General features: G+C 40.5%; 2 protein-coding genes across 7 annotated transcripts in view; both read left to right on the plus strand.

Moving 5' to 3' along the window:
* The first annotated feature begins 488 nt into the window (after positions 1-488).
* On the plus strand, positions 489-14455 carry PIGA (phosphatidylinositol glycan anchor biosynthesis class A). 4 transcript variants are annotated; one of them, XM_081125681.1, is made up of 8 exons: positions 489-600; positions 2399-3174; positions 5771-5857; positions 7810-7942; positions 8707-8839; positions 9032-9238; positions 12092-12354; positions 13187-14455. In XM_081125681.1, the coding sequence occupies exons 2-8, from the start codon at positions 2460-2462 to the stop codon at positions 13203-13205; spliced, it is 1557 nt and encodes a 518-aa protein (XP_080981807.1). In that variant the 5' UTR covers positions 489-600; positions 2399-2459; the 3' UTR covers positions 13206-14455. The 4 variants fall into 4 exon arrangements, with proteins under 4 accessions (XP_080981807.1, XP_080981809.1, XP_080981810.1 ...); XM_081125682.1 differs by lacking the exon at positions 489-600 and adding an exon at positions 1027-1070; XM_081125683.1 differs by lacking the exon at positions 5771-5857 and having other exon boundaries at positions 512-600.
* A 2393-nt stretch (positions 14456-16848) lies between these two features.
* The window catches only part of ASB11 (ankyrin repeat and SOCS box containing 11), a 29399-nt gene continuing 22208 nt past the window's right edge, over positions 16849-24039 (plus strand). The window contains exons 1-3 of one of the 3 annotated variants that reach the window (XM_081125686.1): positions 16945-16969; positions 17107-17160; positions 18004-18239. In XM_081125686.1, coding sequence (XP_080981812.1) covers positions 18122-18239 — 118 coding nt within the window. In that variant the 5' untranslated portion in view covers positions 16945-16969; positions 17107-17160; positions 18004-18121. Of the gene's footprint in view, positions 17161-18003; positions 18240-24039 lie in introns of all 3 variants that reach the window. The other 2 variants (XM_081125687.1, XM_081125685.1) reach the window with 2 other exon arrangements.

A 24039-nucleotide genomic window follows, 5' to 3' on the forward strand; every position in this document is an offset into this window, starting at 1 on the left:
AGTCTTTCCAATCCGAAGCCAGAGAAAACAGGCTTCCAGAAAAGAGACGCTGTAACTAGGCAACGAAGGTTCTACCCCACCGGAGCATTCGACCGACCCTGCGCGAGATCCAGGTTTAGAACTGCGGGCATTCTGGGAATTAGCTTTGTAAATTCGGATTCTTCTTCAAAGGACACCGGACTACAACTCCCGGCAGCGCGAAAGGGTCCCTGCGAGGCACGCTGGGAATTTTGGCTCAATAACGTGCGGATGGGCCCTAGAGGGTTGCTTGTGCAACAAGACACCGCGGCCGATTCTCAGAGGTTCGCGGCGTTAGGAACTCATATAAAAGGTTAAGCCGACGATTACTGCTCTCAGTACCGAGAGAATTCTTCCGTAACAGAGTGGAGACATGCGCCTGCGCGCTGCTGTTACAACGCTCGCTGATGAGTGGGGACCGAGGCCCTCTCCGCACGTGATTCCGGGGCCTCTTTGTCATTGGCCGCACCGGGGGCGCGGTGCTCCGGCGCGGACGCCCAGGATTGGTGTTTGGGAGCCCAGGGGTGGGACTCCAGCCGCTGCCGCGGGAGGTCCGGACACTGGCGGCCATAGGACTCCCGGGTAAGTGCGCGTCGGACCTACCTGAGCTGGCACCGTCGGCCGTTTCCGGGTGGCACCGCGCTGTCCCCGTGGGAGCTTGGCTGGCGGTGGAGGGGGCGAAGCTGGCCTGGCTTGTGGCTTGGAAACCGGGATCGAGGGGCTCCGTTCTCAAGTAGGCTGAGGATGCGCTAAAGCAGACTCGGTGGAACAGGGTCATCCGTTCCTTGGCACTGGTGGTCCCCAGTGTCCTCTCAGTGAATTAAGCCGGGGCAGTACCCAGGGGTGGGGGGAAGCACCGTCCTCTTGACTCTGAGCCCCCGCTTGGTCTCCCCAAGGCTCCTCGGGCACCTCTGCTGCTCGTGACTGCCCAGGGACTCCTTGGCCAGGGTCGAGAATTTACGGCCATCTCGCATTTGCCACTTAAGTGGCTACGTGAGGACTTTGGACAAACCGCTCAACTCATCAGGCTTTTCGTTTGGAGAGTAAGAGGTGTAAGATCACTAGATCTTCTAGTTTCTCTAGCTTTAAAATCTAAGATTTTGTGGTTGTACCGTTTGTTGAGCTTTTACACCATGGAACCTGATGGAAGTAGGCATACTCACAGGTCGATGAAAAACTCCGATTTCATTTGGTTCATTACTCACTGTTTTCGTTATCATTGATCTTTTTAAATTGACTAGAACTTGAAATTCTGGTTTAGGTGACAAACCAGTTAAAATAGTGAAGCCACTTAAAAGTACGAACTTGAAGAATCTCAGTATTTGATAATATTGACTATTAAGTAGTAAATTCTGGTCAACAAACACTTGTAGGGTATTTCTGAGAATATACTTAAAATATAGATGAATTTGTTGGAGAGAATAGATAAGACTTTTCACCTGCAGTTAATTTGCGTTTTCTGAGTTCACAGATGAAATTGGAAGGTGAGGCGGTTAGGATGGCTTCCCATGGTATAGTGGAGTTTCTGGAGCCATGGAAATCTCATTTGTCAAGCTGAGGAAGAGTTTCAGTAGGTTTCCAATGCTCTTTAGCTTTAAAAGTTAAAAAGTCTGTAATAGTACTGAGTATTGAGTGGGCATTTTGCACTGATAAGGATCTAGGAGTCCCCTTGAGATAAACATTTCCTACTTTAGATGTAGAAAATCGCCCCAGATTCAGCCCATCTCTAGTTTAGTCTTTATCTTCAGGCTCCAAACTGAAGGGAGGGACACTCATGGCAGAAAGGCCCAAGTAAACTGAAAGAAAGGTTAAGAAAATGAAGGGAACAGTTTGATTTCATCACTCTCCTTGAGTAAGGAAGGAGAAAATGCGGATGTCTGCAGCATGTGCTACCAGTGGCACTTGAAAAAGCTGCTCTCAAAAAGACAGCTCTAGCTCCAGGTATATTTCAGTGTGAATCACAAACATAATACTAGAAGAACTTTATGACATTCACTGAATCAGTGACTAAGCTCTGGAGTGGGGTTGGCTCCCTTTTTCTGTAAAGAGCCCTAATATGTAATTATCAGAATGAACTGATTTGCTAGCATGGCCAATTATTATATACTATGGTGTAACAAACTTCTTTTTTGAAATTATGTGTAGCAGTCTTTTAAAGCAAAATTAAGATATAAGGACATTGCAGAGTGTAGTTTGTTGTATGACGCATAGCAAGTGCTAAGCAGGTAAATGTCAAACGAGTAAATTCATGATATGCTTTGTTTTATTTCTAGGGGAAAAGCTAACAAATTTATATGAATGTCAAAGCCATATTTTGTCTGGATTTGGAATATGGAATGCATTTCTCTGAGCTGGGATCCTCTTTTACTCTCTTTTTCAGGTACTAGATGACATATCTTAACTGGGTTGCTCTAAAGGACTAATGCCTAAACCATCTCAACATGGCCTGTCGAGGAGGAGGTGGGCATGGCCATGGTCCCTCAGCTGCGCTCTACTCTGTTCGCCCTGGAAGATTTTTCACATGTAGAACTCGTGCTCATAATATATGCATGGTGTCGGACTTTTTCTACCCGAATATGGGAGGCGTGGAAAGCCACATTTACCAGCTGTCTCAGTGCCTGATTGAAAGAGGACATAAGATCATAATTGTCACCCATGCTTACGGAAATCGAAAAGGCATCCGTTACCTCACCAAAGGCCTCAAAGTCTATTACTTGCCTCTGAAAGTTATGTACAACCAGTCTACAGCCACGACCCTCTTTCACAGTCTGCCTTTGCTCAGGTACATATTCGTTCGGGAGAGAGTCACGATAGTCCACTCACATAGTTCCTTTTCTGCCATGGCCCATGACGCCCTCTTCCACGCCAAGACAATGGGGCTCCGTACAGTCTTCACGGACCATTCCCTTTTTGGATTTGCTGATGTCAGCTCGGTGCTTACAAACAAGCTTCTAACTGTATCTCTTTGTGACACAAACCACATAATTTGTGTCTCTTACACTAGTAAGGAAAACACTGTGCTAAGAGCAGCATTGAATCCTGAAATAGTGTCCGTCATTCCTAATGCTGTAGATCCTACTGACTTCACTCCAGACCCATTTAGAAGGCATGATAGCATAACTATTGTTATTGTCAGCAGACTTGTTTACAGAAAAGGTAATGAAATGAAACGATAGCTACAATTGCACTGCACACTTTTTTTCCTACAGAAAGCTGTTGAATACTTGTTTATAATGATTGTTTGGCTTTTTATTTTGTATTACGGTTTTATGACTACTGCATTAAATATAGCAAAGAAAGGTTGAATATTGTTTTATACATTCAAAAAAATTTTTGGAACAGTGGTGAATGCCACCTCCCCCACAACCTTTGATGTTTTAATAGTCACTTTAAAAACAACCACCTGATGCCATGTAACAGATCAGCATCAGGTGTTTTTAAAAGTTAAAACAAGCCTGCACATGTGGTAAGACGTACAGGGCCAAGCCTACCACCGGTTTCTAATTGCAAAAGTAATGTCTTGTCTTTGCAGATATTGAAAACTGAGAAAATCACAAAGATGAAAACTAAAATCAGCTGTTACTATTCAGGGATAACTAGTGAATATTTTAATTTATAGCTTTCCTGTCTTTTATGCAAATATTCACAATCATTGAGCTCATTCTGCACATTACTTTGTAGCTTGCGTATTTCATTTAATGATAGATGAGACATTTGTGATGTATTGGCAGGTAAGTGATGAAGGAAAGGGCGGGCTCTGTCCCATTCTGTGATCGAGGACAAGCTATATAACATTTCTGAGTCTCAGTTTTTTCATTTGTGTAATTTGGGCAGCAGTGGGAATCTTGTGAGGGTTCAGTGATGGTTCCTATGAAGTACTTAGGCCAGTTTGTACTTGATGAGTGCTGTTGTCAAGGAGGACTTTTTTTTTTTTTTTTAATATCTTTATTGATTTCAGAGAGAGGAAAGGAGAGGGAGAGTGATAGAAACATCAATGATGAGAGTCATTGATCGGCTGCCTCCTGCACGCCGCCGACTGGGGATCCAGCCCGCAACCTGGGCACATGCCCTGACCGGGAATCGAACCCCGATCGCCTGGATCCTAGGTCGATGCTCAACCGCTGAGCCACGCCCGGCCGAGCAGGGAGGACTTTTTTAGCGCCTCTGCAGCACTTCATGGTTGCTGCAGTAGAATTTGTAGAGCCTCATTTACTAAGTCTGAAACAGCCTGTTTAATCCAAACATAAATGTTCTGGATGCTCTTTGGAAACTTATCCAGTAATCAAAATTAAAGTAAGGAATCATTAAAAAGGTAATATATAACCTCCCCTTAAATATTTGAGTTCAATTCAAAATATTAACGGGCACTGAATTGCCAATAGTTTGATGTAGGCCTGCAGGCTTAAGAGTACTAGTCCACTGATTTGAGCTGCATCTTTCCTGCAGTTACCTTGAAAAAGCATCATTTACAATTGCCAGTTTGGTTTCTTTTAAATGGGGTGAGAACTTAAAGGCATATGAAGTAACGTGCTTCTAGATTTTCATTTGTTTTTGATTTTATACAGTGGTTTAGGATACTCCCTAATCTGATGAGATTTTTCCTGTGACTTTATTCTTCAAACCACTCAGCTTGTTTTATAGGAAGTCAGTTTCTGTGCTTTTAATTAAATTACCCAACACAGTAACAAGTGCAGCTGGCATCGAACAGATTTGGGGACAACACAGCTGATTCTTGGTAAGTGTGAAGCTTAGCGGCGGGATCAGAAGTGTACCAGTGTACTAGGGAGTGGCCTAAAGTCCACTTTGCCGTTGTAATGGAGAGCCGTGGTTGATTGGGCTCTTAAGCAGAGATTGGTGATAAAACTTACTGAACTGCATTTTCTGGGATGAAAGCAATGGCTTGCTGTCATCCTCTAGCCAAGAAGATGTAATGGACCAGCATTCTCTATTCTGAATCCCTCGGGATATTGCTGATGTGTTTGTTGTAACTTAGAAAATGTGTTTAAAAAGTTTTCTTAATCAAATAGTAAATCTTTTTGGGATAGCTAGCTAAGAAGGTATGGTGCATGCATGGTGAAAGCTCAGAGCAAAATTAACTTGTTGACTGGCTATTTCGAGCCATAGCTCGCCTGTGCGGCCGACTATTCTGTCCTGACCAGTCAGCAAGGTGTTTAAAATTACTTAATGTAAGTGCAGACACGAGTTATCTCGTGACCGGTCAGCAATGTTCGGACACGAAAACACGTGTATACTCGTGCCTGGTCAGCAAAGTGTTAACTGTTTGTACAACAATTAAACCTGTTACCTGTACTTCACTAACAGGTATTTTAACCAGCTGAGCTAACTACCAGCAGGGTGAAGTTACGGCCTTTCCCGTTATCAATTCAGTATTTAACAAATACTTATCGACCCCTCTCCATATGCCAGGGATCATGCAAAAAATAATATTCTGAGGAGGAACGGCCACATCTGTAGCCCCAATGCAAGTAGTTATGTTAATGATCCAGTAATGATTAACAAATTAATTTTCTTAGGTGTTCATTTGGACCAGATATGAAAGGCCCACTGGAATGTATTAAGTAAGCGACAGGATAAATCCAAAGTCTTATCACCCAGGTCTCCTGGCTGGCTGCTTCCCTCTTCTCTTGAGCCCCTTTTGTTCAGTTTGGGGTTCACAGGGCTGCTGCGAATGTGCAGGCGAGCCCCAGTTCTGGCGGTAGTGGTAACGACAGCTTACATTTATGTTCTGCAGTTGATAGAGCCTGTGCATCACTTGACCCAACAGCTGTAGGGTATATGCTATCTGCATGTAAGAGACAAAGAAACAGTCTCAGAGAGGGTAAGTAATTCGCTCAGGTTACACAGTAAGTAACAGATGACAAACGTGAATTCAGCTCCTCCTGAGTTAGTTTCCTGTTTCCTCCACCCCAGCCCAGTCACCATTATCTTAGGTATAGATTCAGAAGATTCTTTAAAATATTGTTAAATTGAACTTTAAAGGCAGTTCGAATCAGGCATTTTCCTTGCCCATTTTGGGTAACTATGGAGATTGAAAGTCCTTCTGTACGTTCCACTGTGTTCGACTCTTAGAGGCACCAGAACATTTTTTATTGTTGTTGGGGCGGGGGGGGGGGGGCTTTTGTTTTTAGAATAATATAGATAATTGACAATATTAATCAGTTCCATTTCTTATAAGGCACTTGTCAGGATTAAGTGACATGCTGTATTTAAAGTGCATTGCCTGATATAGCACTCAGTAAATGGTAGCTATTATCAGCAGTTATGATTATTACTCTATGTGTGTGTTTTTGTTTTTTTACCTGAAGAATGGGTTCTTAACCTTGTTTTAGAAGGGGGAGAGGGGAAAGCAAGGAAAGATAAAATGAAAGAATTATAAGAGGCTAAATGTTAAAAGTCATTAAACTACTTTCTGGTTTAACTAGAAATCCTATTGATAGATTTGGTAATAGACTTGAAACAAAGATAGCTAAGATTTTAAGGAGAAACTTTCATAATTCAGAAAAGCCACATATGACTGTGTTTGCTAGTATGGTCATTTTGAAAATACTAGCAGAGTTAAATTCTATTTTGAGTTTTTCAATAAAAATGACCTGTGTATATTATATGTCCCACCATCTTTTTTATAATTGATCTGCCTGTATATGGTGTCCCCCCAAAAATGTAGACACATACTTTGAGTAATTATAAAGGCAGTGCTTATTAAAATACATTTAATTTTCATGTAACAGCTCTCAGCTATTAAAGTGTGTATACATTTTTGGGGGACACCCTGTATTTAGGGAGATCAATAGTGCAATTCTCGGGGGGGTGTATGTGTGTATGTATTCATTTCTTAATAAACTGCCTGGAATGTTTCGCATTTTTATTCTGCATATAATTTATAATTGTTAATGAATTAACTTCTCAAATAGTGTCAACATTGTTAACACTTTGGATAGCTACTTTCAGACTAGGAGGGCCTGGTTTATTTTATTGCTTTACATTACCTGAGGTTGTATTTACATATTATAAGAAAAGTATTTCATTAGGAAAAAGGGTACAAAGATGCATCTTTCTGTTCTCTGGAATGTAACAGTCTGGCTGATGGGTCCTGCCACCTTCACTTACTCTCCTTCGGGGAAGTGGGCTACAGCGAGCTTGGATGGACTAGTCTTTTAAATTTTGCTAATACCATAGCATTCACTACAGAATCCTCGGTATAAATTGCGTTGTGCACAAAGTGAAGACAGCAGTTATACTTGGTTGCGTAGCCCTTTCCTGTGGCAGGAAGTGGAACTGTAGGTAGCAGAACTTGATAGCTGGAACAGACCTTGGACTTTAGGTACATAGGTCTCTTAATATTCTGCATCAGGAAACTTTCCCATCATCAAAGAGCTTGTTCCTTAAAAGGGTGGGACAGGATCTAGATCCCCAGTCAGCCGTCCTGCTCTGTAGAAAACTTGAACTCAAATGTTAGCTACCTCAAATACCTTTCCTAGAAGTGGGAGATGCATAAACACGAGTGAATAATTTAAGAACATTATGCTGGAATGAAACAGAACAGTGCACAGACTGGATGCATGGAAGGCACCAGTGCATGCCTGTGTATCTTCAAGATTTGCAGCTTTTGGGTGAACCATTCTACCCTCCCAGGAAAGGTTTTAGAGAATTCATTTCTTTATGTAAGGAGGGCATAGCTAATACTTTTCAAAGTGAGTGGATTCTCAGTAGATTTTTTTTAAAGTTTAAATATTAATGTCTTCAACACTTAACTTTATTTTCTGTTTCCAGGGACCGATTTGCTTAGTGGTATAATACCTGAACTCTGTCAGAAATATCAAGATTTAAATTTTATAATTGGAGGAGAGGGACCAAAGAGAATAATTTTGGAAGAAGTGCGGGAAAGATACCAGCTACATGACAGGTATTGATGGATTCCATATTGTCTTGGGTGAGAAAATATCAATGACCTAAATTTGGTTTTGGCTACATGCCTGTATTAAGTGGGTTGCTTCTCCTACATGTAGCTGATGTAAAATGTAATGTAAGGCTTATTTTTAAAAAATTTATATAAAGTGGGAAACCCTAGTTAAAGAACTCACAATTTTATTTGATTTTTTTCCTGTTGGCCCAATATTACTTGACTTTATGGGGCAGTGATTGGAGGCACTGTGGAAGGCATGAAAAACTAACTGCTTTGATTGGAAATGGTTACAGATTTTCAAGCCATACTGAGCTGTGATTCAAATAGCATGGCCCAGATCATGCTCTGCACATACAGAGGTGAACATTTCTCTTGCTCAGTAACTTAGGTAACATGCAAGGGGTGTGCCTGTGGAACATCAGTTTAAAAGAGATGTTCTCCTATTTAGGAATGGCATTTAACATGTACTCATCAAAGGGTACGAATATTTTCATTCAATGCAAACTCATTTTGGGAACAGTAAAATTTGATATGTGTGATGAAAGTGAGAACTATTGTAGCTATCTGCATTTTAACCAACCAGCTCAGTAAGACTGTTTCTTTTAGATCAGCATTTGGCAATATTAATTTTTTGAGATGGAAAGCATTAGAACCAATAGGAATTTAAGCATAAAATGGATAGCACGCTTGGCTTATAAATTATATTTCTTTCATCCGTAGCATGATTTTCACTGTCCTCTTTCTTCTCTCATTTCAAAAATCAGAGTGCGTCTCTTGGGAGCCTTAGAACACAAGGATGTTAGAAATGTCTTAGTTCAAGGACATATTTTTCTTAACACTTCCCTTACTGAAGCATTCTGCATGGCCATTGTGGAAGCAGCCAGTTGTGGTTTACAGGTAAAAAGCTTTGAGGGCTCACGTTGTCGGGGTTTCTGTGCATATATTTTGAAAACTGATCAGACACGTTCTGTAGTAATTTTTTAAGTTGGTCTTGCTGCTTTGCCTGAGATATGACTTATACTGGATCGTATGTTTTGTGTTTTGTTTTTTTTTTCTTTTTTCTTTTTTTCCTTTTTTTTTCTTTTTAAGGTTGTAAGTACCAAGGTTGGTGGAATCCCGGAAGTGCTTCCAGAAAATCTTATTATTTTATGTGAGCCTTCTGTAAAATCTTTGTGTGAGGGACTGGAAAAAGCTATTTCCCAACTGAAGTCCGGAGCACTGCCGGCTCCAGAAAAAATCCATAACGTAGTAAAGACTTTCTACACCTGGAGGAATGTTGCAGAGAGAACTGAAAAAGTATGTCACCTGCCAAGAAAGGGGTATTTGAAGATTGGGTGTGAATTCCTGATGTTTCATGTACACGTTGGCTTTTTCTTACACAGGTTTACCATTTCTGTTGTATTGCTTAGGTTTATTTGTGAAGTCTCTCCCAAATGAAAGACGTGAACTGTGTGCTTGTGGTATGTGCTAGACATTACATTTCTTGTCAGATCGTTGCATTTGACATCTGAAAGTAGCAGTAGTGCCGTCTGCACTTTCATTAAACTGGGCATAAAGAAGTTACAGCATTTTCTAGAAGTCACAGCCATTAGAGGCAGAAGTAATATTAAAATCTTCTGTGAGACATTTTCTTGAGACTGTTTAGAATTCTAAAGTGTATAGGTCTGTTAGAAAAGATACGGTTTTACTTAGTCTGATTGCAGCAACTGGCAAATATTTAATTCAGGCTATTTCCTAAAACACTTGTGTCACTCTTGCTAACTACTGTGGTTTTCTACAGGAAAAGGACTTTTGCATCTTTGGGCAAAACATAGTAAGTTAGGATTCAAAATGCACATGACAGATGTCGGAAGCATGGTCACACACAAAAAGCAGCAATAGAGAATTTCCGAAAGGACAGGTGTAGGACACAGATTAATACCCTTAGGTGGGAGAGTATGATTCCTGGTTTTAATTTAGGGACTTCATTTATTCCACTTGGTTTTGTCCTTTGTTTAATCTCATAACTTCATCTGCTTCATGCCTCTTATTGCCACGTAACACACTGGATGGAAACACTCTGCTTGGTATATAGAAATTGTGAACCAGAAGCTCAGTCATTCGGGAGCATGGAGAAGATAGTAGTTTAGACAAGTACTCTATGCTCTCACTGTAGTCAGTGGAGCAGCTAGTTTCTAGCCAGAAATAGAGAGCAGGTTGGAACAGCTGAGTGAGCAGAATAGCTTTCCACTGTAAGGCTGTCTTACTTGGTTTAAATTATAAATTTCCATCCATAAAATGAACTCATTTGAATATAAGTGCAGAAAAACTCTTATCTCTAAAAATTGTCATAATACACTTTCCATTGAAATGTGAGATATTTGAGTTAACAGTTTTGACTGAAATGTCTCTGAGGCACTCTCGCCTTCTAGGAGTTTTGCAATATCTCCACCCATATGAAATAACTACCTTTTTCTTTGGGAGTTGGAGTGGAGCATTGATTACCTGCCGGGAACACACGTCAGAATCACCTAGGAAGCCTTTTCAGGAGCTGTCCATTGCATCCTCCTGTCCCCGTGCCTACCCCACCCCAGGCGCCCCCTTGATTCTTGTATGGCCCTTTAGGAGCAGAGGTGGCATTTGGGAATGGTGGTTAGGGATGTTTGGTTAGACGGTTTTTTTCAGTGATGCTTTACTCTGCTTGATAACCATAGCTCTGTAAGTTGTGACTTAACTTTCTTGATCGCATCATTGTGAACCTTGGAAGTCTGAGGTACTGTAAATATTAACTTCGGGGCAAAGAACTCTGGTGACAGTATGTCCACATATGTTAAAGGAGCTAATTAGGATTTTTTTAAACCACAAACGTTCCTTTAGTTTTTCTTAAAGTAATAGTGAAACATCTGTATTTTTTCATTTTATACTCTATAGTGATTTATAGTATACATTCAGAAAAAAAGTTAATCTTTGTCCATAATGGATTAACCTGTTGTTCTCTTCATAGTAGTAAATTACTTTGTTGCTTAAGATCATAAATTATGAGGATCATAAATTAATTGACCTAGAAATAAAGGTGAACACACAGATAGGTTTGTAGTTGCTCTTTTAATTCTACCTGTCCCACCCAGGACATTTTGATCCCTTTCAACCCCTCCTCCTTAGTTTAACTGTGCTTTTTAGAAAATTGAACAGATGTGATTCATCAGTCTCAGCATAATTCTCAACATAATTCTGATTGAAAAGTATTTCAAATACCCTTGGGGTAGACAAGCTAGATGAAAACATCCCGTATCTTTCAAAGGCCATTAGCCTTCAGAACTTGTATTTCACGTTGTAACTTTCTTGAGTTCAAAAGGAGATTCTTTACAGATCTCATACATGAGAATGGGCACAATGCCCAAATGCAGTTCACATTATCCTGGCCCATTTGATGTGTTCAAAAGAAATATGTTTAAAGATCTTTGTTTTTAAAAACATTTCCTAGTTTAGTGCTTAGTGATTGAAAAAGCAAGCCACCTACTACCAATTCTCAGCAGTAAATTCTGTTTTCTTTGCCAGTGTTTGCCCTATGCCATGTACTAAGATTTTCCCCATCTCTTTTCCCCTTTTATTTGGAATTCATGGAATGTTTCTGTATTTCCTCACCATCCGTGCTCAGCAGCATGGTCTCCCATGGCTGTGGAAAGAAGAGCTGCTCTGTACCCAGAAAGCAGCTCCCTAGATTGTCACTCTCTGAGTGCGGTTGATGCGTGCCAGATAGTGGGGAGAGCTGCTCAGCCGCGCAGAGGATCTCAGAAGGCCTGCCCTGCTGCGGGGAGCCCCTGCTGAGTTAAACATGGCCCGCGCAGCGGGACCCGAGGAGCGCCTCTCACCTCGCGGCGCTTTAGAGTCCTCATAGTTGGGTTAAAGTCGGTGGTGATCCCCTGGGAGCCAGGAGCTGGGGCATATTCGTCTCTGTATCACATGGCATCTGGCCTGGGGTTTTGTCCAGAATAAGTCCTCCATGAGTGTTGAATCAAAAGACAGTAAGTTACTGTAATGAATTTCATTAACCACATCATTCCTGTAACATCGACGACACGTAAGCGACTTCTGTTTCTATCTATAAAACATTCCTGGTCGCTGTTTATTGTAGATCACGGTCCTCATTCTTGGCTTCTCTCCCACCAGGTATACAACCGAGTGTCAGGAGAAACTGTGTTACCGATGGACAGGCGACTGGACAGGCTCATGTCTCGCTGCGGCCCGGTAACAGGCTGCATTTTCGCTTTGTTGGCTGTGTTCAACTTTCTCTTCCTCACCTTCCTGAGGTGGATGATGCCGGATTCTCTCATTGATGTTGCGATAGATGCCACAGGGCCAAAGGGTGTCTGGACTAAGCAGTGTCCTTGCAGTAGAAAAGGGAGCAGGAATAATGAGATGCCCAAAACCAGGTAGAAGGAAGCCTAGATTGGAAGATTTTTAATATTTGTAATAGTTCTATTAAGATGATTGAAAATAACCTTGCTTTTTTCCCTTCGTAAAATTAATTTAGTAAGTTGTGCTACCTCTATATCAGTCAATGTTTTATTTTGAGGAAAAATAACTTATGCAATTCCTGAGTGTAGAAACTCCTTGCACTTATTTAAAATTTAGGAGAGAACCTATTTAAGTCACTCAGGTATGAAATTTTTCAAACTACTGAAGTTCCTCTAGCAGAGATGTTTTCACATATTTTGGGAGCTTTGGGTGCTGAAGGGCCAAACGTTTTCTGGACATTTTTTTTGGCCAATTTAAATGTTCTGCCATTAATTAGGTATTCACCAGATGTTTACAAGTTTCCTTTAGGGAAGTACCACAACTCTATGAACTATTTTAAGTCATGTCCATGCACCTTCATTAGATAGTTAAGTCATGTTCTTAACCTTTTTTTTGGGTACACTCAGTAAGTGTTACATATAATCAGCAGGTTTCTTGAGTAACAAGGTCTGTCAGTTACCAGCATGCTTTAAGCGCCTACTATGTGTAGAACATTGAGCTAGATACTTCCTGCCCTGAAGGACCAGGGTGCATTTGCTGTTTGTCACTCAAATGGCTCACTTCATTGTAGTGACTTGACGTGAAATGGCAAAACATCCAGCATGCCAAAAATGCTCACGCTTCTAATGCCAGGACGACGGTGCCGGCCTGCTCTGAGCACGTTTTTGATCCTGTGGTGGGCATTCTGGGTGGAGCCGTCCTTTTCAGTTGTGTTTATGAAAATGCTTTCTGCTTTTTAATTACTAGGGACCGATATCACTGTTGATGAGAGTGCAGAGACAAACCTTCCACATCTTTCAGCGCGTAATTTAGTTCTCTGTGAATGCCTTCGTGTTTTCCGAGCAGAATGTATGGGGTGTGCCATCTCAAACTCAGCTGCTCCCCTGTACCTTTGAGAGAAGTCACTTCCCTTCACTTGTGGCCTAGCTGATGTCTGAGAAGTATTGTCAGTGTGCAAAAAAGTCGTTACCCCAGAATGTTTTTTCCTGGTGAATTGAGCCTGAAAATTTTAGGATGGATGTGTTATTAACTGTAATTGTTGCCCAGAGCCATGGGTTTTTAAACCCCAGATTATCCACATGGTGTGTCTTACTGAACTCCTTCGAATAAGTTTTTGTAATAAAGGACTGAAATAGAAAGAAAGAGGCACGTGTGGGTGCACTACATAGATCCTGGCAGTATTGTGATTGTGTGCAGGATTTTTTTAAATGATAATATTTACAAGACTTTTTTTAAAGTATCTTAACATGCCTGTTAATCAGTTGCCACTGATATAAAGAAATATATTTGTGTTTCATACTAAAACACAAATGCAAGAGCGTAATTTTTAAAATCTAGAAGTTAGGAGTTCTTTAGTAAAGAAAAATAGACTGACCCAAACCATTACATCCTATTAGGATTTTTATGCACAGAAACTGACTTATATAAATATGGAATAAACAGTGCCAATATTTGTGAAAAAAAGAGAAACTGTAACATTTAGTTTTATTCAGCAATTTTCAAAGGCATACTATTTTTTTCTTTTATTTTTGTTTCTTCGCATCTTTTTTTTCAAAATCATTATTGTCATTTATTTCAGAGGGACATAGGCATTAAAGTTCTTCTTGCATGTAAAATACGTAATTTGCAAATTAAAATTCTTTTTTTTTTTTTTTTTTTTTAAACGAATGGAAGTAAATTTGCTTGTTCTAATAGATCTTCATTTTCAGGCTTCCAGGATACTTTAATTGTAACTGTCAGTGTTGCACTGGGCAATATGTGGAAACATATTGTTCCACCATCTAACTTACATTTATTTGAAAGTGAACTTTCAGTAATGAGGATTTTATGAAAAATGTATTTCTTTTGATGTTACAAAAAGTCGCACACGTAAAACTGATTTATGAAAACATGCTCCATATCCTATAAAAATAAAGACCAAAATGAATTTTTAAAATTTTCTGAGTTTGTCTTTTTTATGACTATAATTTTATTTACTAGTTGAACAGTGCTCCCCTACCCCCTCCCTCCTGTGCTTTCTTTAAAAAAAAAAAAATTTAGTGAATTTATTGGGGTGACATTGGTTAATAAAATTATATAGGTTTTGGGTGTACAGTTCTATAATACGCCATCTTTCCGGTGCAATTTGATGTGTTGCTAGGTCTCTTAGTTAAAAAGGAAATATCCTTCCAATGATGAATTACTCTGTCATCTTTTTTTTTCTAGAATACATTCTTTTACTCATGGGATAGCAAGTTCAATTGTGCCTTTGTTTCCTGATCCAAACAAATTCTTGTTTTGCTCTGCACTAGAGTTACCTCATGAGACAAATGAATACATCTATTAACTGTTCTGTATGTGAACTACATAATTGTCTTGCAAACTATTTTAAGAGAAATTTGAATTGTGATTTTATTTACAGAAACGCAGCTTTTCCCACCCCTTTTACTGGAAACAGTGGAAAGCAGTCACCTACATTGGTACGTTCTGATTTATCTTATCCCGAAAGTTATTTTTGGCAGTCAGGTTATCATGGGCCTGTGTTTACTTTTGTGAAATATTTTTAAAGCCCTCTTTATTCTTCTGTGTTCCCAAAAGAATTGGCTAGATATTATATCATCCTGTGGCTAGATTTTTAAAATACATTCTGAAAGTTAAAGTTTTATACAGAATTTGATTTGTAGTCATCAGTACTTTGGGGAGTTCATTTTTCTTGATCATTTATGTTTGGCTGTGGCTCGGTGGTTCTCAGCTGGGTGTGGGGGTGAAAAGGGGTGGCGATTTTGTCCCTGTGGGGACATCTGGCAGTGAGTGGAGACATTTCTGCTTGTTACAACTGGATGGGAGTGTGTGGAGATCAGGGATGCTGCTAGGTGTCCTCCAGTGCCTTCGGACGGCCCCCACCCCCAACAACAAAGAATGATCTGGCTCAAAATGTCAGTAGTGTTGAGGCTGAGAGCCTCCGGTACTGCAGATGGATTTGTCTGTAAAAGATACTGTGAATTGACTCCTTCAGGAGTCTTACGCCCATCTCAAATGTAAAGATGGTCTTTCAGAAATAGTTTGAAGCTTAAAAAAGTTGAGCTGCTCATGGCCAACTTTTCTGGAATGTAAAACAGAACGTACAGCCATGTTTGAAATAAAAAGGCCAAAACAAGATCGAATGATGTTATACAATACAATACACATCACTGGCTGACGTGAGTAAATGATCACTTTCATAGCGCACAGTTGAAGAAAGACATGAAAAGAGCTAAAATACTTGTGTTCATCCACGTACTTTCAGACACCGGCACTCTTCCAGGTATCAGTGGGCGCTTGGCAAAGTCAACCCTGTATGTTAATACCTGTTCTTGAGAATGGAAGTGACGCAAGGTCTTTATGGTCCTTGGACACTGAAATGATGTGCTGTGTCTTGTCACTCCAGGCTATTCTCATGCACCAGCCTTTTAACAAAGTATAGGGAAACAGTTCTTACATAGGGAGCGATTCTAGTTTGTCTGAGTGCTAGGAGAAACTCCCGTATTTTTGCAGGAAGCATTTATTACATAAGATTTATTTCATCTGCTCTTACAATTTTATTTTGGCTTGTCTCTTCTAATTGGTTGTAGAAATTTAGGAAATCTAATATAGCCAAGCATGAAAGAGGAGATCTAGATTTTCCTCACCTAATTTCCCTGGGTGTGGAAAATTAAAAATAAATCCTTTCACGTAGATTGGCCAGCTGGTGCGTGTTGAACAGTTGGGCTTACAGCTGACCAACTAGGGAAGGTATCAATTAATAGTCTGGGTACTTCACCCAGAACCTAGGGCAGCTTCATCATCCATTTGTTAGGACTCTTCCATGATCAAGAATAGCCCACATTCGCCAGAAAGAGGCACCACCTTTAGGGACACTTGAAATTGGAAGTGAATCATCAGGAACTTTACAGGGGGACCTTGTCACAGATGAAGTGATTGCTAAGTGGTCTAACGCTTCCAGTACGACACTTGTACTTGGAGAGGCATCCAAGATGGGCCTGTTAGAAATACTGCCCTAGAGTAAATGGTCTTTTTTTAACCCTTCATAGTTTAGATTTGGGCTTTATCTCCCTTGAACCTCAGAATGAAGGAAAAATGAAGTGTTCCAGGGGCTAGTACTTCCCACCAAGAACATAGGGTGCATTTGTACTTCTTTGTATGAACTTCAGATAACTTGCTTTGTTGCCCGTGGGATCTGAGAAGTTTATCTGCCCAGTACTGCCTTCCAACATAATGGAGCAGAAATTGGGATTGAGGAATAAGTAAGGTTTGGGCGGGAATCCTGTTAGATAGCACTGAGGGATGCAGGTGTAGAATTAGCAGCAGTTCTGGTTGGAAGGAAGTTTCTTTAATTCATTTAACCTTGCCGTGAATGTCAGCACATGCAGCCGCCAAGTCACAGTTAGCTTAGAACCTACAAACTGAGTTCTTCGTGACAGGACACTGAGGGCTAGAAGGTTTAAAATAGATGTCATATGATACCAATTACAACTCAGTGAAATTTTGCAGTCCCGAGAACCTGTGCAGAGTGTAAGCCAAAATGGAAGATGGTTCTGTTTTCTATGGCTTTAAAAACATTTTTGTTACCATGTTTGCTACTTTTCTTTTTTTCAAGCTTTTAATTAAAGTTTTTTTGGCTCTCCTAACCCATTTCTATATCGTCAAAGGAAATAGAAAAGAAGCGGCTAGGATAGCAGAAGAGATCTATGGTGGAATATCAGGTAAAAAGACAGCCTTTGTTAAAAGGCTGATGCATGAGAATACATACAGCCTGGGGTCACAATACACATTTTATAAAAACCTTGGGTAATTCATATAAATAATATTTCTAGAAGGTAGATTTTATTTATACTTTGGCTTTGAGTGGGTCATTTGAAAATTATTATTTAAAATAACAAATGGCGTTGATTGCACCATTTGTGAAGGATTTTTAGCCTTATTTTTTGCAAGTTAGTTCTTCGATTAAGAGTTATTATTTAAGAAGTAATTAAAGGAGTGGCTTTCTAAAAGTCTTTTGAGAAACCTTGTTTCTACTAACCTAAAGAATTACTTATCTTGGATTATTGTCTTTAATATTTTTAATCAAACTTTAACAATGTATTCTAACAAGATTGAATGTCCTCATGGAGTAGAATGACCAAGAAATTTGATTTAAAGCAGCAAATGTGGCAAGCTGTATTTATTTTGGTGCTGTCATTTGCAATTGGAATTGATTAGCCACTTGTCACTGTCAGGAAAAACCTTTTACTAAACCCATTTATATGTGGTACCATGCAAAGCACTCAAACAGAGGTTATTATTATAATATGAAATGCCAAGATTTGGGTAAAACATTTTGAAGTCTCCTGCTTTGTAGAACTTAGTTTCCGTTTCTTTGAAATGACTTAATTGTAATGAGATGCTACGAAAGTAAATGAATCAGATATCCTTGTCACTGCCAGGATCCTCGATTAATAGAGGAGTATTTACTCATAAACAGTTCAGGATTTCCCTGTGGGTTTTTAGTGTTCATCGGGGTTCCAGGATTACATCAGTCTTTAGTATCCATTTCTATTTGCATCTAGGGTTCTCTTTCAAAATAGACTGACGCTTTGTGATTCGAATACACTAGATGACTTTGAAGACATTAGATAACAGCAGTCTTATCCAAGGAAATAAGACCTCCAAAGACAAAGCATCAGAATGCTTCAATTAACTGGGGAAAATGAGAAGAATGTTGAAGTTTCAGGAAGTGTCAGAAGGCTCGGAGTGTGGAAGGAGATTTCTTTTGGGGATTATATTTGTCACACATTTCAGGGAGGTATGTTGTTTCAACTCCCTTTAGTTTCAAGCTTAGCATGATCTGAAAAAGCTGTTTTCTTATTTAATTTGTAAATATGTGCAGGGGCTTTTTAAATGTTTCAGTAACACAGTTTTGATGTTTTCATAGATACATCATCCCCATGGTTTAAATTAGGTGAAGTCCAAGAAAGTCATTGTTGCAAGAGAGAGAAAATGTCTTTTGTTGCTCGTGTGCTTTATTTTTGTCTTTGTGGCCCTTAATTAAGTATCCTCTTAAAAAGATTTTATAATAGAACCTGTGTAAGCATGGTTTAAGTCTGGGGCTATAATACAAATCTCTTAAATTGAACTTATTTATTCTTTTACTCATATTTGTTCAAGGTCCTTGGATAATATTCATTTGATTTGTAAGTAACATGGTGTTACAAAGTCAAAACTGTATTTTTCAATTATCATTAACAAGAGGCAGCAGGGAAGAGGGTGCATGTTTATTTCCCAGTTTGATTTTCTTCCTAAATATGTGCATATGTGTGGATGTGTACATGGGTCTGTGTGTGGGCATGCTGTGCGCGCGCACACACAATAGAGAGTATATTTAGATTTGGTGACTAAGCCTTTCTCTAATAATACAGGCAGTAACATGCCAGAAGCAGTGGTTTTTCCAAGGTTCTAAGAGCGTGTTTTCTTTTGACATTATAAGCAGTCAGATACTAGATATTTAAAGCTAGGCGTACTGAAAAGAAAGAACAACATTTTGTGCAAGTGTTCACCTCAAATCTGAAATGGCCTTTACTGTTCATTGAGCAGACAAATGTTTGTTGGGAAAAGATGTGACGTTTAATTCGTAAGTTAGCTAATTAATTTAGAAAAGCCTCAGGGAGGTTAAGTTTCTTGATTTCCAATAGCATATTATATTTCTGTAAACTGTCATCACTGCTGTAAAAAATAAGGGGAGGGCGGTAAAAACTCAGCCAGGACAGAGGTTAGCCTATCATAGGTCCTGGCACTTTTTCTTTTGGGAACAGCCCCCAGCATCATATCTCTCATTAACTATTTTATTTTGGCTGTAAAATCTTCTGGGGAAAGTTTTTCCCCTGGAATTTCATATTCTAGAATACATCATTCAATATGTCTTTGTGGTTTAAGTTATTACATTTGTAGATAACTCGTCAGGATTGAGTTAACCTGTGGTTGGCTTATTTTTATTTTGCTTTTTTCAGGCTGCTTTGTGTAGTATGTCAGTTAAATAAGTATATATATTTTTAAGTTTGAAACATTGTCATCGGCCCTTGACATTACATCTAGAGCACTGGATAGATCACTGGATTCCGCCTTCAGCCCATAGATCTTCCTCAGGCACTGTCTTACTCCTGAGAGACATTGTATATAATTTTTCAACCTTTCCTAATTTGGCCAGAATAGAAGCTGTATTTAGCCTAGTAACTTGGTCATCAAACTTGATAAAAATAAAGTGTAGATACAGGTTGGTAATTGCTTTTCACAACCCTTGGACCAGATAGGATTCAGGAGTTTGGGGAGATACTAGAAAGATCACAGTGTGTAGTGCATATTACATGGCACTCCCAGCAGGGCCTAGAGCTGCCTCCCATAATCAGACATTTTGATATTTCTATAGTGAACATATAAATATTCACACCAAGTGAAAATACAAATATATATATTGCTTAACCTGAGTATTGGCCGTGTTTTGCTGGCAAAGGATTTTGTGTCAACCTTGGGAAAAACTTGGTTTTTAGAATTTGGGGGATTTTTACAATAGCAGATATGAGATTGTAGAACTTTCACATCCACCCTCCCCCTTTAAAGGGCTATTTTGAGCTAAAATACTGATACTGTTCTAAGTGTTACACTTAAACTTAGTTGTCCTTGTTCTAAATTCAAAGGGCTAACCTTGATTTGATGGCCACACCTCTGCCAGACTCATCAATCTGACTCATTTTTCCCATTTGGACAGGATTTTCCTGCTGTTGGTACATTCTTGCCCAATCCTCTGCGTAGCCTTCTACTCTTGTTCAGTTTTGCTGGTTGTTTCCTCAGCCTTGGCCCAGCTATCCTCTGAGTGGTTACATATCACAGTTGCCTGCTGGCTTTCTCAAGTTGGGACAACCAGTCCTCAGTAGGGACTCGGCCGCCCCACCTCCCACCTAGCTCAACTCTCCTGTTCCTAATGAATTCAAAGGAGCCTTCTTTCTGACACACTACGGAAAGATGTGCCTTGACCATGGTTCATCTCCTGACCAGGGCTGAGTGTTCTAGAGAATGTGCATTTTGACTCAGTTTTATTATAATATTTTAGATACTTCAGGAAATTTATTATAATATGTTTTTTTACAATTACCTTTGTGTTTAAAGCATCATTAATTCCGTTAGGCCCTTACCTATATTTTGGTTCAAAATTGAAACTCCTTTTGAATTTTCTTTCCTTTGATAGATGCTGCAAGAGATGTTGCTTCATATTATTTGGGGACTTAAGAGAATAAAGATTGTTTCACGTGCACTAGAGATTATAACCGGTTAGCTGGTTTTTAAAAAATAACAAACCAGTAATAGCAAATACTTATTGGAATTAGGAAGGGTAAAAATTGCAAACACTTTCAAACAAAAGAATTGATTTTTATCTTGAACATTTGAAACTCGGGCAACTGTATTCCATCGGAACCAATTTTGTTATTGAAATCTATGGGTTTCAAAGTTGTCATGAAATTGTTATTTAGAGTCCAAGAAGCAGAGATATAAATCGTATTCTGAGAAAAAGTCAGAGAGGGGGAGTGAAAAAGTACTTGGAACATTTTCCGTACACCTCATCAGGAACAAGTAAACATATTTGTAGAGTAAACTATCCCCATAACGTGCTCGCAGCCCTGTGACACAGGCATTCTGCCAAATAAGTAAAAATAGACTGCCTTAGAAGAGAGTGACTGATTCCTACTTAAGCATTCATTTATTTGGAGAGCTTGGTTACATATTTCCTGAAAGGAATGGAAAAACTCCCTAGCTGCCAAATAACTTTTACCCTTAATTTCTCACAATTAGCTGCAATTTGCAAAACAGGCATGATAAGAGTGAGAGACTGCGTGTTGGGAATGAGTAGCAAAACAGGAGAGCCCACCTTGGCAGATTTTTCTGGAGAAGGGCTTTGTGTGAAAACTCAAGATCTTTCTGAGCAAGTGCCGGAAAACAACGCGATTGGAAAGGTGACTTCCCTGAGATTGGTTTTGCTTCCAGTTGGGAAACAAAAATGATTTCTACATTTCAGATGATACAATTGGTTTAATTCACATTGTCTCTAGAGAGCAAGTGGATATTAGCATAGCACTCCAAAGTCAATCTTCCACGAGGACAGGCAGGATTTAAACACCAGTAGCTCTTTGGGGGTGTTCCAGTGCATGCGCAGGCTCCTCCGTCCTCTCCTGAAAGCCTAGGGATGTGGGCTCCAGGAGGAGTGCGAGTTCCCATAAGGGGCACCTGCCCGGAGGGGAGCCTGGTGTTGCACTCTCGGGTGAGAAGTCTGCCTGGGCAGCTCTGAACCGCCCCGTCCTGCCCAGTTAGGGGAAAGGAGAGTCGGAAAGCAGCGGTGGGTAAGAGAAACCCAGGGCAACCTGCCATCGCCTCTTTCTTGATGGCGTGGAAGATGGCCCCACAGGCTTGCTGCGGCCTCAGAAGCACGGGGCATGAGGCGCGAGTAGGGGCATAGAGGGCGCTGCGTTGCCAGCAGCCGCGGGGAGGCGGTCAAATGCCGGTGCATCGGGAAGGGGCGCGGAAGCGAGGCCTGCTGAGGCTGTGAGAAGCACTGGCCTGTTCTTCCAGTTAACTGGGGAGACATCTCCCCTGTCCCTTACTTCTCCCCGCTCCCGAGGCCCCCGATGAGCTGGCACTTAGAAGAACCAAGGGGGGCCGTGTGAGAACACGCCGATTTTCCGCCTCCAGCTGCTGGGGCGGCAGAGAGGGCCATACCCTTCCCCGGAGTTGGCAGAGGAGCAGAGAGTGCAGCTTTAAAGTGGACTGACCGGTAGACTGGTCGTTTTCAAACGTGTGTTGAAGTCTGATGTAAATACAGACAAGTGCACAAACCCTAAGCGAGCAGTTGGATGAATTTTTACCAAGCAGACACAATCAGCTGGGCCACCTCCCGAGAGCAAGGAACTGCGTGCTTTCGGCACGGCCCGCACCAGGCCCTCTTCCAGTGAGCCCCTGCCCTCCTCGGGTACTTTGCAGTCCTGACACCCAAGGTGAGTTTGGCCCGTTTTTGTACTTTATAGAAAGGGAGAACACTGCACACACTCTTTTGTGCCTGGCTGCCTTCACTCAACGTTAGGACCATGAGATCTCCAGGTGTGCGCGCAGAGTGGGTCTTAGGGGCAGATGAGGAACAAAGTTTCTAGAAATGGGATGCAGATGTGATGGTTCCTGCTTCCCAGGGAAAGGGCACCCCACAGCCCACTTGGAGGCAAGTGTTAGAAATAATCAAGCCATTTCATGTTGATATTCTAAGTTAATAATAGCAAGTTACCACTTAAATCTTATTTTTATTTTTGAATGAAATACTTAGAGTACCTGTAGGTGACTTTGGTTGACTGGCTATTGTTAGAACAAAAGAGTAACAAATGGCTGTGGGTTTGCTTCTTGCATTGGTCAGTCAGGGTGCTGCGTTGCAGTCCAGGGGTGAAGACTGTCCTCACAACCCCAGTGCCGGTGTCCATTTCCAAGAGCAGTTAGGCAAAAGGGCAATGTGTAATGTGTGATATGTGCTCCACGTTGATGAGATGGAGATGTATTAGAAGAAAGCCAAGGCCGACTAATTGAGGATTATATGCATACATTATCTCATTCCCAGTTTATGCAAATTATAAGCAAATATCCAAGAGATTTTAAAATACTCCGCTCATTAGCTTCTAGCTGACTCTGGAACAAGTGGAGATGCCAACAACTATATCTGTGTTTTTAAATATATATTTTTATTGATTTTAGAGAGAGGAAGGGAGAGAGAGAGATAGAAGCATTGAAAATAAACACTGATAGACTGCCTCCTGCAGGCCCCCTACTGGGGATCGAGCCCACAACCTGGGCATGTGCCCTGACCAGGAAACAAACCGATGACCTCTTGGTTCATGGGTTGGTGCTCAACCACTGAGCAACACTGGCCATGCTGTTTTTTGTTGTTGCTTAATAAAAACATCACATATTCATACCTGGAGTATGAAAACACTAGTGATTTTATTTATGTGTAATATATATTATATATGCACATACACTTTTTTGTTTTGAAACTAATTTCAAAGTGAGAGAAAAGTTACAAGTGGTACAAAGAATTTCCGTTTCACCCAGAGACCCCCACTGATGTTTTCCCAACTGTCCTAATGTCCCTGATAGCAAAAAGATCTAATCGAGGCACACATGTTGCCTTTAAATGTTGTGTCTCATTAGCCTCTTTCAGTCTGGAACAGTCCCCTCAGTCTCTCTTTGAACTGGTTACAAGCCAGTTATTTTGTAGAATGTCCCTCAGCTTGAGTTGGTTCTCAGTGTCCCTATTAGATTCGGGTTATGTGTTTTGAGCAGGAATATCACAGAGTGATGGTGTGTTCTTTCCATTCCATTTCTGCCCATGGTACATGATGTCGCTCATTGCATTCCATCAGATGGCACACTGCCAATTTGTTTCCATCACTTCTGATGTTAACTTCGATCCCCTGGGTAAGGTGGTATCCACAATTTTGTTTTACTGTAAAATTACCTATTCCCTTTACAACTAATAATTATTTTATGGGGAGATAATTTGAGGCAGATTTTATTATGTTTTT

Source organism: Miniopterus schreibersii, assembly GCF_964146895.1.
Source record: "Miniopterus schreibersii genome assembly, chromosome: X".
Lineage (NCBI taxonomy): Eukaryota > Metazoa > Chordata > Mammalia > Chiroptera > Miniopteridae > Miniopterus > Miniopterus schreibersii.